At 37.6% G+C, this 14,718-nt stretch overlaps 1 protein-coding gene across 1 annotated transcript in view; it reads right to left on the reverse strand.

Moving 5' to 3' along the window:
- Nucleotides 1–493: 493 nt before the first annotated feature.
- Nucleotides 494–14,718, reverse strand: part of SLC2A13 (solute carrier family 2 member 13) — a 376,814-nt gene continuing 362,589 nt past the window's right edge. The window contains exons 8-10 of the mRNA XM_044229028.1: nucleotides 8,729–8,850; nucleotides 8,460–8,612; nucleotides 494–3,182 (exon numbers count right to left, since the gene is read on the reverse strand). Of these exons, the coding sequence (XP_044084963.1) occupies nucleotides 2,956–3,182; nucleotides 8,460–8,612; nucleotides 8,729–8,850 (502 nt within the window). The 3' untranslated portion in view covers nucleotides 494–2,955. The remainder of the gene's footprint in view (nucleotides 3,183–8,459; nucleotides 8,613–8,728; nucleotides 8,851–14,718) is intronic.

The following is a 14,718-nucleotide window of genomic DNA, read 5'->3' on the forward strand; positions in this document are numbered from 1 at the left end:
GTAATTAATTACTAAGGTGCAACAGTCAAAATTATTAGGAATGCTTGTGTTGAAGAAAAATATTAATACCAAATCTTTAAAATTTATCTGACAGCACATTCAGCCCTATGTGTTCAAATGCAGGTGAAGGGTTATATTCTCTTTAGTCTATGGTAGATCTCATCAGCCACCAAGCTAAGCCTCAAATAGGGGTTACGACTTTCTTTACTACGTGTTCCTAAAACACAATAAGTCTCTATTGAATTTGCAGCATGCTTAGAAGGAAACCTTAATTTTGGTTAAAAGCATGATGCTTAATCTGTTATAATATGGTAGGTCAAATCATACCATATATAAATTGTCCTACAAAATATACATTTGATGGTATTTCAAATGGAATGTTTTCAAGTTGGTGGTGGTAGCCAAAGATGCTGATAACTTAAAAGGTACATAATATAAAAAAACCTGCAAAATTCAAATACTTAATTTTTAATATACTATAAAGGTTCACCAAATCTAAAAATAATACTCTAATTGTATAAGGTTTCTTTTTAAGTAGTTGTTTTTAAAAAAATTATAAATAATCTTTATACTGTGCCAACTGTCTTGTACTTCAAAGATATGGAATATTGTCTTTATCACTATATAAATAACAAATAGTCCTTTAAAGGAGAGGTTGAGGAGAATAAAGGAGAATGTGGCTAATCTTCCCTGCTACTATATGCAGTTATGGATATAAAGTTGAATATACGATTTGCTTATGTCAGGGAGAACAGGCCATGTTCTGCTTTAAGAAATAATAAAAGTCCAGTTGCTCCTTTAATAAAGTTACTGTGCATTCAGCACAGCTGAGTACATAAGCATTTAGTTAAGGCTATGCATGTAATAAAGAGTATAATTGAGGCAATTTGGATAAATCAGAAAAATACATTTTTAGAGAGCACTTTATTGGTCTAAATATTTTTTCTTCCCATCATATTCTGATTTTACCACACAATAGCCCATTTTCCACTTTATCTGTGTGAAATATTACACAGATAAGATATTTCTTATGGGATAAGAAATATCAATGATTTTCTCTATTAAATCACATCTCCTTTTCTGGGGGAAAAGATCAATATTAATATCCCCTTAGAAATCAACTGTCAAAGCACCTAATTCAGGGGAAAACAACTCTCTAAAATTTTTTTAATATATGAAATGATCAAAGGAAGAAAACTTTTTTTTTTTGGCTGAAGGATATTTAGACCAGTAAAATGACAGTTCAAGCGGTTACCATACTCCTGGTGGCTATGAGAACAAACCTCCTTGGCTACATCCTCAGTTTTGATAATAGTGCTAGGAATAAGCCAGACTTGAAGCGAAGAACAAAACATCTTGGAGACTGGCAGAAACACACTGAATTTAGAGATAGCCATCTTTTCACTCCAAAGAGTACCTTATTAGAAGTTTAGAGCCATATTAAAGTCCATCAAACTTACATATTCCTATCTGGCCCCAGACAATTCATTCATATTTTCACTGGAACTAGCAAGTAATTTTGTATATTCTGAATAGCTCTCAAGAGCAAAAATTAGAGTTCATTGATGAACAGGCATAAAAACCAATAAACATTTTGAGAAGACATTGTAGCAATGTATACTATATTAGAACCATTAATCTGTTCCAATATAAAATCCCAATTTTTAGACAAGAAGGAAAAAAGTCCAAGCAAGTATGAGAAAAAGGAAACACCCACAGACATAGCTATGTCTTTTTTTGATAAACTGTCAGGGAAAATGAGAAAAGGGTGTGCAAAATAAAAATAAGTTTATGTTCTTAAAGTAAAAAAAAAAAAAGACTATAGTATTATTAAGTAATGTCACAGTTCCCTTAAGAGTTAATAAAAAAACTAAGGAAAAAATAAGTCCCACTATTTAATTAAACAAAACATTAGTAACAGCTGGATTATCTGTCACTGATTTTCTTTCTTTCTTTAGGAATTACTCGATTAAAAGAAGGGGAAAAATAGTCTGCTAGCAGCTATTTATATTAACAAAAATGAAGGCACAAATAGTAGGACTCCAGAGGCGATGAGTGAAGGCATGGTAAGCATCAGGTGATTTTGGCATGAACAGAAACCCTGAAACACAGTCAAAGATCTGGTGCTATTTTGTGTTTATAGTTGCATACCTAAGTGACTAACTCATATCAGGGATCCATAAAAATGTTTTCTTTCTTACTTTCTAGCAATAAAATATACTTATCAAAACTTGCTAGCTTATCTGTGCAAATGTATACTTATCACCAATGCAAAAAATATGTATGAAAATAAACCCTAAAAGACCTGCTTTTCATAATGTTCAAAAGGTCCTGTGCAGAGTCAGTTTCTGAAGAACTCTCAAGATCTGATTTGGAGAGAGAGACCAAAATGTGGAATCCACAGGAGATAAGGACAATTGTGCCTCTGTATGAGGTACTTGTGAATTTGTTGAAAGCTTAAACAGAATCCTTCTAATAGCTGATCACAGATAGGCTTCTTGTCCTTAGGAAAATTTAGGGCCAACAGGCCATGTTTTGACAGAAAACACCCTCGGATCTTATCCCAGAATCCTCCTTCATAAGTATATCATACAATTAAGCTAGAATAGCACTGATTCTACTGCCACTAATAATTATATATGGTTTTAGGAAAAAAGGATACCACTGAAGTCACTGGATACAATATTCATTTTAGACTACCTCAGGAAGGAATTACATACATTTGTTCAGTAATTATTAGTTTAAAATCTCTAAATATTGTTTTACATTTCTGCTTGTGAAAAAAAAAATGTCATCATGGTTGTATCTTCCTCCTAATCAAATATTCTAGATTATGAGGTCATTCAAAACTAGACTGTGGAAAGAACCAGATTAAAAGCAGGGCATTGAGGTCACCAATTGCTGCTTTTGTCCCCCAGGTTTGTTTAAATACCTAAATAAATCAGCATCTGAAAATTATTCTACATCAGAAGCATCGTTGTCAGAAAGATGATAGTTACTTCCCTTCACCCGAATATATTCAATATATCTCCCTTCATCAGAATCTGAAGCGCCACATGTACATAACCTGTTGTCAAAGAGTGATTCAATTTCTTCTAATTTTTTCCCTTTGGTCTCAGGAAGACAGCCATAGATGAAAAGGAGTCCCACACCAGCGAATCCAGCATAAAGGAAGAAGGCTCCTGCAATGGAAAATAATACGTATTTGTAGGTACAGTCCTATGTTGGAAAGAGTACTTGATTTTGACTTTTCTTTCTGGTCAATTGTGCCTAACTGGTCTGACATGGATCAAGAAATAACTACCAGCCTGCTTTACTGTTACTGTTCGAGCTCTAGGAACATAATATAATGTATTATTAGTCTTGTAATGTCTAACTAACTCAAGAGGAATGATAAACTGGGTTCAGATATAACTTCTACTTCCCTGGGTAGAGATCATTGTTCTCTCCTATGTATTTTTAAAGCACTTTTCTGAGGCCCCTATCATCGTTATCAAAAAGTATTATAATTGTCTGCATGAATTTGTGTTTGTCTTGTCTGCTAAACTGCAGGCACTTTGAGGGAGATGTGTTCTTCTGCTTCAGTGTCAAAACTGATCTCGAGGGCTGTATGGCTTGTTTGTGTTTGGGTCCCCAGTGCCTAGAATGGTACCTGACACATTGGAGGGTCTAGAAATAAATGTGCTCTTGTTCACTGCCAGATGGAATACACTGGGTACATAGATCTGAAATGAAGGGCTAAACTAGAAAATATAAAGACATTATTTCAAAAATCAAGCTTTAAGCAAAACAGAGCAGTTAAAAAACTGAATAATATTTCTCATTCTGTTGAATCATTACAGAATGGGAAAGACATTTTGTTTTTAAGACTTTTTTTTAAAGATTTTATTTATTTATTTGACAGAGATCACAAGTAGGCAGAGAGGCAGGCAGAGAGAGAGGAGGATCAGGCTCCCTGCTGAGCAGAGAGCCTGATGTGGGCTCTATCCCAGGACCCTGGGACCATGACCTGAACTGAAAGCAGAGGCTTTAACCCACTGAGCCACCCAGGTGCCCCTGGGAAAGACATTATTAAGGATCCTTTTTTTTTTTTTTAAATTTGACAGACAGCACTAGTACGCAGAGAGGCAGGCAGAGAGAGAGAGAGGGAAGCAGGCTTCCCACCAAAGCAGAGAGTCCAATGCGGGACTCAATCCCAGGAACCTGGGATCATGACCTGAGCTGAAGGCAGCGGATTAACCCACTGAGCCATCCAAGCGCCCAAGGCTACTTTTTTTTTTTTTAAGAGAACAGGCACACGTGTGGGTGGGGAGGGGCAGGCAGTGAGGGAGAGAATCTCAGACAGACTCCCTGCTGAGTGTGGAGCCCAACTCGAGGCTCGATTCCATGACCCTGAGATCATGACCTGAGCTAAAACCAAGAGTTGGATGCCGAGTTGGACGCTCAACCAACTGAGTATCCAGGTGCCCCAAGACTACTTTCTTAAAGACATGCCTATAAGCACCATTTCAGGAAAAGGAAACCATGGAGGAAAAATGCTGAACTGACCACCTGAAAGAATCTGCTCTGAAATGAGGAGTTATGAGAAAAGAAGCAAAAAAGAGGTAAATTATGAGATTTTGAAAAAACATGAAAGGGTTGACTAAATTATGACAGTTTGTTAGATTAAATCATCAGAAGCTATAAGACTCTTAAAATGCTGGATTAAATCACATTCTTGGTTAAAAACTCCATTTACACATATGGGATCCTTTATTTCATTTGTTTTGGTTCATGTTAAACAGACATGTCTTATACTTGGTAAATAATCAGAAAATAGTACTAGGTCACCTGGGATGCATGACTGAATTACAGTGAGAGGAAGGATCTGTAGAGAGTGTGGATGGGAAAGTCACAAAGTGACACAGGCAGACTCCTAGGATAGTTTCTTAAATTCTCTTGACCTTGGTTTCCTCATCTAATGGAGAAAATAATTGCTGCCCTGCCCTGCACAACTGCAAACAACAGAAATAATTAATGTATGATGTTACATGCCTATCAGAATTCCTAAAAAGGGGATAGCATTATCTAATTCCACTAAATGACTAGGGAAGAAGGGTTACTATTAGCATAGAATGATATTAGTAGGACTTAAAAACTGGGGAAGTTTTCATGAAAAAGGTGATACTGACAAGCTAGATCTTGGATAATGTGGGGATTTAGGGGGAAAAATGAAAGGAGATACAGTCCTGTGTTTGATCACAGAGAAGTGAAACTTGTGGGAAGAGAAATGGAATCTTTAGCAGGGAGGGATAAAGAAAGGATGGTAATCATGATGATAACACAGGAAAAATAAGTGCAGATGGTGAAACATTTTAGACTAAATCAGGCTGCTAAACTCCAAAATCTCTAACAGAGAAAACTAGGTTTGGCTTTATAAACTATAATATTGAGGAAACACTTACTATGTTTCACAATTTAGGAACAGGCATAAAGAAAAATAACAAATCTTTCAGTGCTCAACCCTATAGTTAAAAACAATTAGATGGATTAAGAAAATTCTTTTTTTTTTTTTAATTAAGACTTTACAAGCAGGCAGAGAGGAGGCAGAGAGAGAGAGAGGAGGAAGCAGGCTCCCCGCTGAGCAGAGAGCCCGATGCAGGACTCAATCCTAGGACTCTGGGACCATGACCTGAGCTGAAGGCAGAGTCTTTAACCCACTGAGCCACCCAGGCGCCCCGGATTGGGAAAATTCTTAAAAGGCCATAGGGCTTCATGGTTGTGACCCAGATTCCCAAGCCAAACAACATCCAGGAAATGCTATTAAAATATAAGAACTTTTATAGAATCTGAAGAAAGTAAAGCAGGCAAATACCAAAACTTCCTAAGTGTGCTCCACTGGTGAGACGTATGGGTAAGCCCCAGGGGCAAGGGCCAACTGGAGGTGAGGGGTTGCGACCCGCTCCAAATAATGGCGAAGTCAATTATGTAAACTTACTTAGCATTTCTTTTTGGAATGAAAATGAAAAAAAAAAATTGTCTGTAATGAGTCTGTCAGGATTGTTAAATGCACATATTCCTTAGCTTTGTTCTGAAGGAAGTAAATCTTATTAGAGTCCTATAGCAAGTTTTGGATTTAAGCAGATGTTTAATTGAATTATCCACAATGAGGAATCAAGATCATGTGTGACTGAATTTCAGTATTTCAGTATAGGAACTTTGATACAATCCTTTCCAAGGGATCTAATTGGTAGATTTACTATTTAGTATTCACAGTGCTATACATAAAATGGTATACTGGTGACAGTTTATAGTAATAAACACTAGTGCATGGGGTCCAAGGCAGACAGATTATCTAAGCAGTACAGTTTAGAAAGGAAACAAAATCTGAAGTTTTATGAAGAAAGGAGAAAATAAAAGACCTGCATATTTCAAGAGAAATGCTTCATTATGGCATATGTTTGGTAAATGAGGAATAGAAACATGCACCTTACATAAACCAATAACATGTAGATTAAAATTCAGATCCAAAAACAGGGAAAAAACTTTATCTAAACTTAAATGTTGTTCTGCTTCTAGCAAGCAGTAGACCTAATGGACCAGTGTGCCGACATAATTGAAGCTTGGCTTAAGGCAAAGCAAAATCTGCTTCTACCCGGATATAGTTCTTTATTATATATATATAAATATATTAAAAGAAAGTGCAGTTGACACTAGTATCCAGTGTGCAACATAGTGATTCCACAACTCTATCTTATGCTGTGCTCACAAGTATAGCTACCATCTGTCACCACACTGTCACACAGTGCTATTACTGTACCACTGATCATATGCCCTATGTTGTACTTTCCATCTCCGGGACTTTTTCATTCCATTACTGGAAGCCTGTACCTCCTACCAATCATTTTGCCCATCCCCTCCAGTCCCTACCTCTCTGGCAACCACCAGTTTGTTCTAACTGGATATTTCTAAAAGAAGCCTGGCTATGAGCTATTTAAATTTTATTTCTGTTGCCTCATGTTGTTCAGGCAGCATAAATTTGAGAGAAAGGCACTCTGGTAACAAATGCCTTGCCTTGTAGACTTTTGGTCTATGACTTAAGATGTTACCCTATATTTAGGTCTTTAAATATTTAAGAATTCTCCAAAACAAAAAAAAATTTAAGCATTCTCAAGAACTAGCAAATATGGGTAAATATTTATTGTTTAAATATTTATGGTCTCAGAAAGATAGGTTTTTGAGTTTATGTAAAAAGTTCTAATTGCCAATGGGTTAAAACTGAATATATGAAATATATATCCAGTTTCAAATGCCAGTGTATATCCTTTTTTAATGTTTCTAAATTTCTAAATGTTCACTGGGGGAAACAAGAGTTTTATAAAGATAATAAATACCAATACAGATGTTGAGAATGAGAAGGAACAGATTCATATAATGTTTCTTCATATTAAATTTCTTCTACATATTTATTCATTTGACAGACACCTGTGAATGCCCAGTGAACAGGAATGCCCAGGAAGGCACTGGGACTAATATAATGGTGAACAAGGTGTAAGTCCTGGCCTGAGTTCCAAACATTTATGGTTCAACTGTGAGGGGTGTGTGTGGGTTCTTGCAAAAAGGAATTTAAGTGCCCGGAGCATGGGAAGAGGTGGGGTGAGTAATGGGTAAGGGATCAGAGAACTGGTATAAGCAAGAGACAATCCCTATACATACAGAGACTTATGGGGAGATTAGAATAAAAACCTCACATTTCATCTTTTAGAATCCAATTACAAACTGTAAACTCACATATAATGAAGAAATTCTGTTGCTAAAGAGAAAGTCTTTTCGTTTTAATAGAAATGGACTTGAAGTAGCTTCCTGGAGTTTTTTCCTGTCTCAGCCACTTCCTAATACTGTTTTGAGTTATGGTCCACACATTTGCACATAAACACCTCTGGTAGGTTTATGCTTCAGGCAGTGGCAAGTGCTGCTCTTAGTGGATGCTGAAATTAACATGCTGTAACCTGAACAGCATGGATGATACAGTGGAAGGTAGAAATCACAGCATGACCTTTGGGGGAGCTACTTGGACATGACTCCATCTCCGTCACGAGACATCTTCAAGCATTAGCCCTTAGATTCCCCACCTGCCTCCTTTCTACCATGCTCTGTTGATTAGGTTTCTTCATTAAACTAAAAGCACTGCTGTGAAGATTTCCAACTGGGGAGAGAGCTGGGAGATGTTTGGGTTGGAAGGTGGGTTAAGGCTCTAAAGCACTGAGGGACAAGAAGGAGTGCTGCTTAGGAAAGGAGAATTCCTTTTATGTTTTCCACGTACATTTTCAAGGCCTTTGGGGAAGGAAGGAACCACATAGAGATTACTTATAATAGCAAAAATATAACCATCTACACTTTCAAACACAAATGATAGCATGTATAAAAAGAGGAGGAAAAATAAAAATGAAAAATAAAAGATGAGAAAAAGATTCTCTTACCATAATATGTAAGATATTCTGCTGTGTGTAAAAATGTCAGTGAAACCAGAACGTTGAAAATCCAATTTATTCCAGATGAACATGCATTTCCTGTACTTCTTGCCCAAAGGGGATATATTTCAGAATTCACAGTCCAAGGCATTGGTCCCATTCCTGAGAAAAATATGAAACTAAAAATTTCAGTAAAGTAGTTTAGAATCTGAAAAAAAGTAGTTTGTCCCCTCTAAAAAGAGACACTTTAATTAATACAACACAAAGCCTTTGTTTACCAGGTGCGAAGAAAACAAGATATAAAATAAGGCCCAGAAGTGCAGTCCAGGAGTATGGTGTAGGGCAGAAATTGTAAGCCCAAAATACATCTTCTGTTTTAAATTTGGTTTCATTCTCACACCTGAAAAATATAGCAATAAAAATAATGTTTTAGGGTATAGTTACAGAAATTCAATGTGTATATCTTGGATATATCTGAAAGTTCCTTAATATCATTAAGGAAAATGGTCCAAGATGTTTTTCTTGAAAAAAAAATTAAGATTTAAATATACAGTATTAGCTATAAACCTCACATAGAACACTTTAGATCTGAATATAACTCAAGAGAAAAATACACTGTGTGTACAACTCACAGCAAAAAACAAAAGACAATCCAATTTAAAACATGGTCAGTGGTGTGCACCTGATTGAGCATCTGATTCTTGGTTTCGATTCAGGTCATGATCCTCAGCGTTGGCTCAGCTCTCAGGGTCCTGAGACTGAGCCATGCGAGTCAGGCTCCGTGCTCAATGGAGATTCTCTCCCCCCTCCTTCCCCACTCTCTCTTTAAATAAATTAATCTTTTAAAAAAATGGTCAGAGGATCTAAGTGGACATTTTCATAAAGGAGGCATATAGATGACAGGTACAGGAAAAAGTGTCCAACATCATTAATCATCAGGGGACTACAAATCAAAACCAAAATAATGAAACATCACTTCCCACCTGCTAGAATGGCTACCATCAAAGATGAATAACAAGTGTTGGTGGGGATGTGGAGAATGAGGAACCCTTGTGCACAAACTGATGAGAATGTATATTGGTGCAGTCACTATGGAAAACAGGATGGAGGTTCCTCAAAAAATTAAAACTACCATATGATTCGGCAAAACAACTTCTGGGTATTTATCTGAAGAAAATGAAAGCACTAACTCGAAAGATATATCCACCTGCATGTTCACTGCAGCATTATTTACAATAGGATATGAAAGCAACCTGATGGATGAATGGATAAAGAAAATGTGTGTGTACGTATACACAAACACACACATACACACCATTAGTCAGCCTTAAGGAATTTTTGCCATCTGTAATAATATGGATGGACCTTGAGGGCATTATGCTACCTGAATTAATACCATATGATCTTGTATATGCAATCTAAACAAAAATACTGAGCCATGTCATAGATACAGAGAACAGATTTGTGGTTGCTAGGGCACAGAGTTTGGAGAATTGAAATGGGTCAAAAGGTACAAACTTCCAGTTAAAAAATGTCATGGAAGGTAATGAACTGCATGGCAACTACAGTTAATAATACTGCATTGCATGTCTGAAAGTTGCTAAGAGAGTACGTCTTAAAGGTCTCATGACAAGAAACATTTGTAAATAATTTATGATGATGGATGTTTAATGCCAAATCATGTGGTCTACCTGAAACTAAAAATGATGTTACAGGTTAATTATATACCTCAATAAAAAAACACATTCTGTTTTATACCCACTTTGTATAAGTCAGGCATGATTTCCAGTTAGTCCTTGAAAGCTATAGTAAACATTTTAAGACTACTGAGAGTCTGTCTGTTGTGGTAGAAAGAACTCAGAATTTGCAGTGAGGACAAGATTCAAATTCCCAAACCAGATTTTTTTTTCATCATCTGTAAAATGGGGATAATGCCTTACAGGTAATTTTAAAGATTAGAAGGGTCACTTGTAAAGAGGTGACTGCGTAGATGTGAGAAAGGAAAAATGCTCATATCTGATCCCAGCTAACACTTTCCCTTCCTGCAGCATGCCCTTGCTTCAGTCTCAGTCACTCTCTGGTGACTCTGCCTCCTAGTTCTTTTGTGAAGCAAAGTCTCCTCTGGTCTTAGATTGACTTTCAAGTTGAACTTCCAATTCTTTACCTTAATTGAAAAATTGTCCATGAAGACACAACAAGCCTCAAAATCATTCTTGCTCTTGTTGTCATTTTTAGACTAGTGCTCTGCCTCTGATGACCTCTAGGTTTGAACCTTAACATCTAAGCCCTGTCCTTGCTAGTCTGTTTATGACCTCCATCATAACAACCCACCTTGTCTTCCTGAGTTGGATGCCCGGTCAGTCATAGCCTCCATCCCCCCTCACATCCTCTGCCACAGTTTATTTTTACTTCTGGCCCATATAATACTTTGGCCTCATCATTCTTTATTTAGCCTCTGAAACTGCAAGAGGGCACTTTATAGTTTGCTTGATTTGGAATTATTTTACTTCAAGGTCTCTGCATCCCTTTTCTGATAAAAAGCATTTTATTTCCTTATTTTTGATAACTTCCTCCACACCCAAATAATAATCTTCAGATTCTGAACTCCCGTCAGTATCCACCTAACCTCATCATTCAGTGTAGACCATGCCAATACACTTCACTGGCCTAGAATCCATTTTTCCTTCCTCCATGCTTATCTGCCATCCACACAATGTCAGTTTCCAACCCTGTGCAGTACCATCTAACTGCCTTCAATTACCACTGGGCTAAACTTTGGTCATCTGTTGCATCAGTTAATTAAAATATTTGTTGTTATCTCCAGTACTGAGGTCTTTCCCTTTTTCTCACTACTGTGAACTTGGGTACTTCTTTAAGAAGAAAATGGAGGATGTTCAATTTGAACATCCTAAGTTTTACTCTCTTGAACTTCTTGTTTTCCTGCATTTTCTTTCAGGGCTCTTCTCTTCCACCTCCATTAGTAACATGTCTCTTGCCTTTTCTAAGGACCAGCACCTCTTCCTTGTTCTGTCTCTGCTGGGGTCACTTTCAATCAGTAGTCTATCTCTTTCCGCAATTTTCATTTTTTTTTCTGACATGAGCCTTCACTTTCTATTTTATGACACACACGATTGCTGCTACCTAATTATTCAACCCCTCTCATATGACATTAGTTCATCTGCAATTATGGAGAAATTTATACTGGTGAACTCTTCATCCTTTCACCCCACTCTTTCCTTCTTAGCCCAGTTCCCCCATCCACCCATGGGCCAGCTGACTCTCACACAGTCAGGCTGTTTTCCTGGATCCACTTACCCAAAAGTTAGACCTCCTAACCTTGATTCTGAGGTTTTTTGATTACTTTCTGGTGGTTGATAGTGCTGACAACCCCTTTTTCCTCTTTTCCCTTTGCATTTTCCAGTTATATCTCCATCTTTTCTGATATATATGTCTTCATTGCTTTTTGAAGTGTCTCTTCCTTCCCTCAACCTCTAAATATAGGTGTGTTCTAAGGTTCTGTTATGAGGTCTGTCCTTTGTCTCTTAAACAGCCCATCTAATTTTAATTTTTTAAAAGGCAGACTGCCACATGCAGTGCTTCATTGGATGTGTCTGGAGTTCTGGAATCTTGATGACCCTACATTCTTCTACAAATTGAACTCAAAAGCTCTTTTGGAGGTTCTAAGAGGTGCGCAGCTTCTCCTATATCATGGATGGAAGAACAGTATCTGGGAAGGTCATCCTTTTTGAATGTACAGCACAGGAGGGATGCACATGGAAGGGGGGGGGGAAGGGGACACCTGTCTAGTAGCCAGATCAGCCAAATCAACGCTGGCGATCAGTGGGGTGACGTATCACTGCTAGATTACCCCTGCACCCATCTCATCTAATTTTAAAGATGATAATCTCCACATGGATGCTCCCTGATAGTTTACTCTAGCACTGACTTTTTTCTCATGCTCCATTGATGGAATTTAAGTATCTGCTCAATATCCACTATTATCAGAGGCTGTTGGAACATTAACTGTGTCATGCATACTGAGTGCTTAGCACAGTGCTTGGCACGTAGTGTATGCATAGTATGAGTGTAATAGTGCCTCTCATGACATTTCTTTTTTGATAACATCACCATTCCCTGAGTTGAAATGCGTTAAACACTTGAAGTTTATCTTCAATATTTTCTTACCCATCTTTCTTTAAATCCCCCATACTTTGAAGACCAATTAAAGAAGAGTGGCTAGGACAATGAGCTCTGGGACTGACATCCTATGTTCAAATCTAGGTTGGGACACCCAGATTTGAAGCTGGGATATTTGTAACTTAGGTAGTTAACTTTTCAAAGCCAAAAAATAAGGATTTTCCTGGCACTTACCTCAAACAATTATTTAGAGGCTTACATGAGATGATATGTGCAGAAAAATTTAACATAAGGTGGGTAAGAATTCATAATTATATTGCCTAGATATAGTTTCTTGAATCTGATTATTCTTTTTAGTGTGTGTTAAGACCACCCCAATTCAGACTCCGTTTATCTCATCAACTGCATTTGTCTCTATAGCAGATTCTAGAGCAGTCTCTCCATGGTCCATTTCCTAATATGCATACTCTTCTCTAGTCCTTGCTCTTTGAGTGTGGGAGTGACCCATGACTTGTTTCTAACAGAATGAGGCAGAAGTGACAGGACATATGTGATTATGTAAGATGATAGTGGCTTCTCTGCTTAAGTCTCTCACACTCTTGCTGTCATGTTGTGGGATGACAATGTTGGGATGCTCATGGAAGGAATGGAGGGATGTCTTTAGAGGCTGTAGATAGCCTTTGATTGACAGCAAGAAACTGAAGTCCTTGGTACAAAAGTTACTGAATTCTGCTAACAAAATCTTCCCTAGTTGAGCCTCAGATAAAACCATGGCCCAAGTCAACGCTCTGTACTCTTGTGAGACCCTAGGTAGGGGGACCTAGCTAAGCGTGCTTGGACTACTGGCCCACAGAAACCGGGGTATAATTAATCTGTGCTGTTTTAAGTAAGTATGTGCAATATTATTATAGCACCAATAGAAAATGAATATAGTCTCCTATTGATTTGCCCTGCGCTTAGCATTCCTTTCTTCAAACCACTGCCCCACCAAGTTGAGCTCTTGAAAACATTGCTCTGACCACCTTATTGCTCAAAAACCTTCAACCCCCTTATCCCAACTGCCCATATAATGGGGCCTGCAAAATTTGGCTGGAGCCTACCTTATCTTATATTCCTATATACAATCCTTTTCTCTGACAAAATTATACTACTAATTTTTTGAGCCAGCTTTCCAGACCTGTATGTATGTATGTATGTTCTACTCGTGACATTTCATCTAACTGAAAGCAGACTCTCACTCTTGAGCTCCACTGTCACAATCAAGCTCAGCCTTAAAGGTGAGTGCAGATGTCACCACTCACCTGAAATACTCTCTCCTCTCAATGGATTTTCATTTTCCTTACCTACATCATTATCACATAAGTGCTCTGTACTGTCTTATCTGTATATCCTCCCCCTTTTACTGTCCTGGACTCTTATCTGAGGCAGCACAGCACAAAGGTTAAGTTAAGGTCTAGAGCTGAGCCGCACGGCTTTGTATCTTGGTTCTATTACTTACCAGCTGTGTAACTTTGGGCAAATTAGTCAACCTCTTTGTACCTTGGTTTTCTAATCTATAAAAGTCCCTAATAAACTTGTTACAAAGATTATATACAGTTATAATTGTATGGCACAAAGAAAGTGATTTAAGTGTTTGCCAAAAGAACAGCAAGTTTTGTGTTCCCCACCAGAGTTTTCTTAGATCTCCACCTCTAGTTCATACTAGTATTCTCTATGGGCATAAATGAGGCCTTTGCACTGAACTGTGAGTAAAAAACAGCATTAGAAATGCCCTGATCAATAATCTTCCATCTTCATTTCCCACTAATCAAAGACTCTTTTGCGTTATAAAGATCATAAAATGAGAAAATAAGAAAGGGGACAGAGGAGTGAAAAAGGCAGGCAGGTTCCTTGAGAGGGAAATATTTACAAATACTCAAATCACTAAAATCTGCTGAAAAATTCTATTCACCATTTTCATTATTACCAAAGTCACTTGCAGGATCTCTTTTGCTGGAACAGTGGAAAGCAGCATATTTTAGGGTGAGCTCTGTGCTTGGTGTGATGTAGGTTTTCACTGTTTGCCTAGGCATGTCTGTGTGCGTAAAAGGGCGAGCAACTCCTCGTCATCCTCATGCTGAGTTTAGGAAAG

This window comes from Neovison vison, chromosome 12 (genome assembly GCF_020171115.1).
Source record: "Neovison vison isolate M4711 chromosome 12, ASM_NN_V1, whole genome shotgun sequence".
Taxonomy (NCBI): Eukaryota; Metazoa; Chordata; class Mammalia; order Carnivora; family Mustelidae; genus Neogale; species Neogale vison.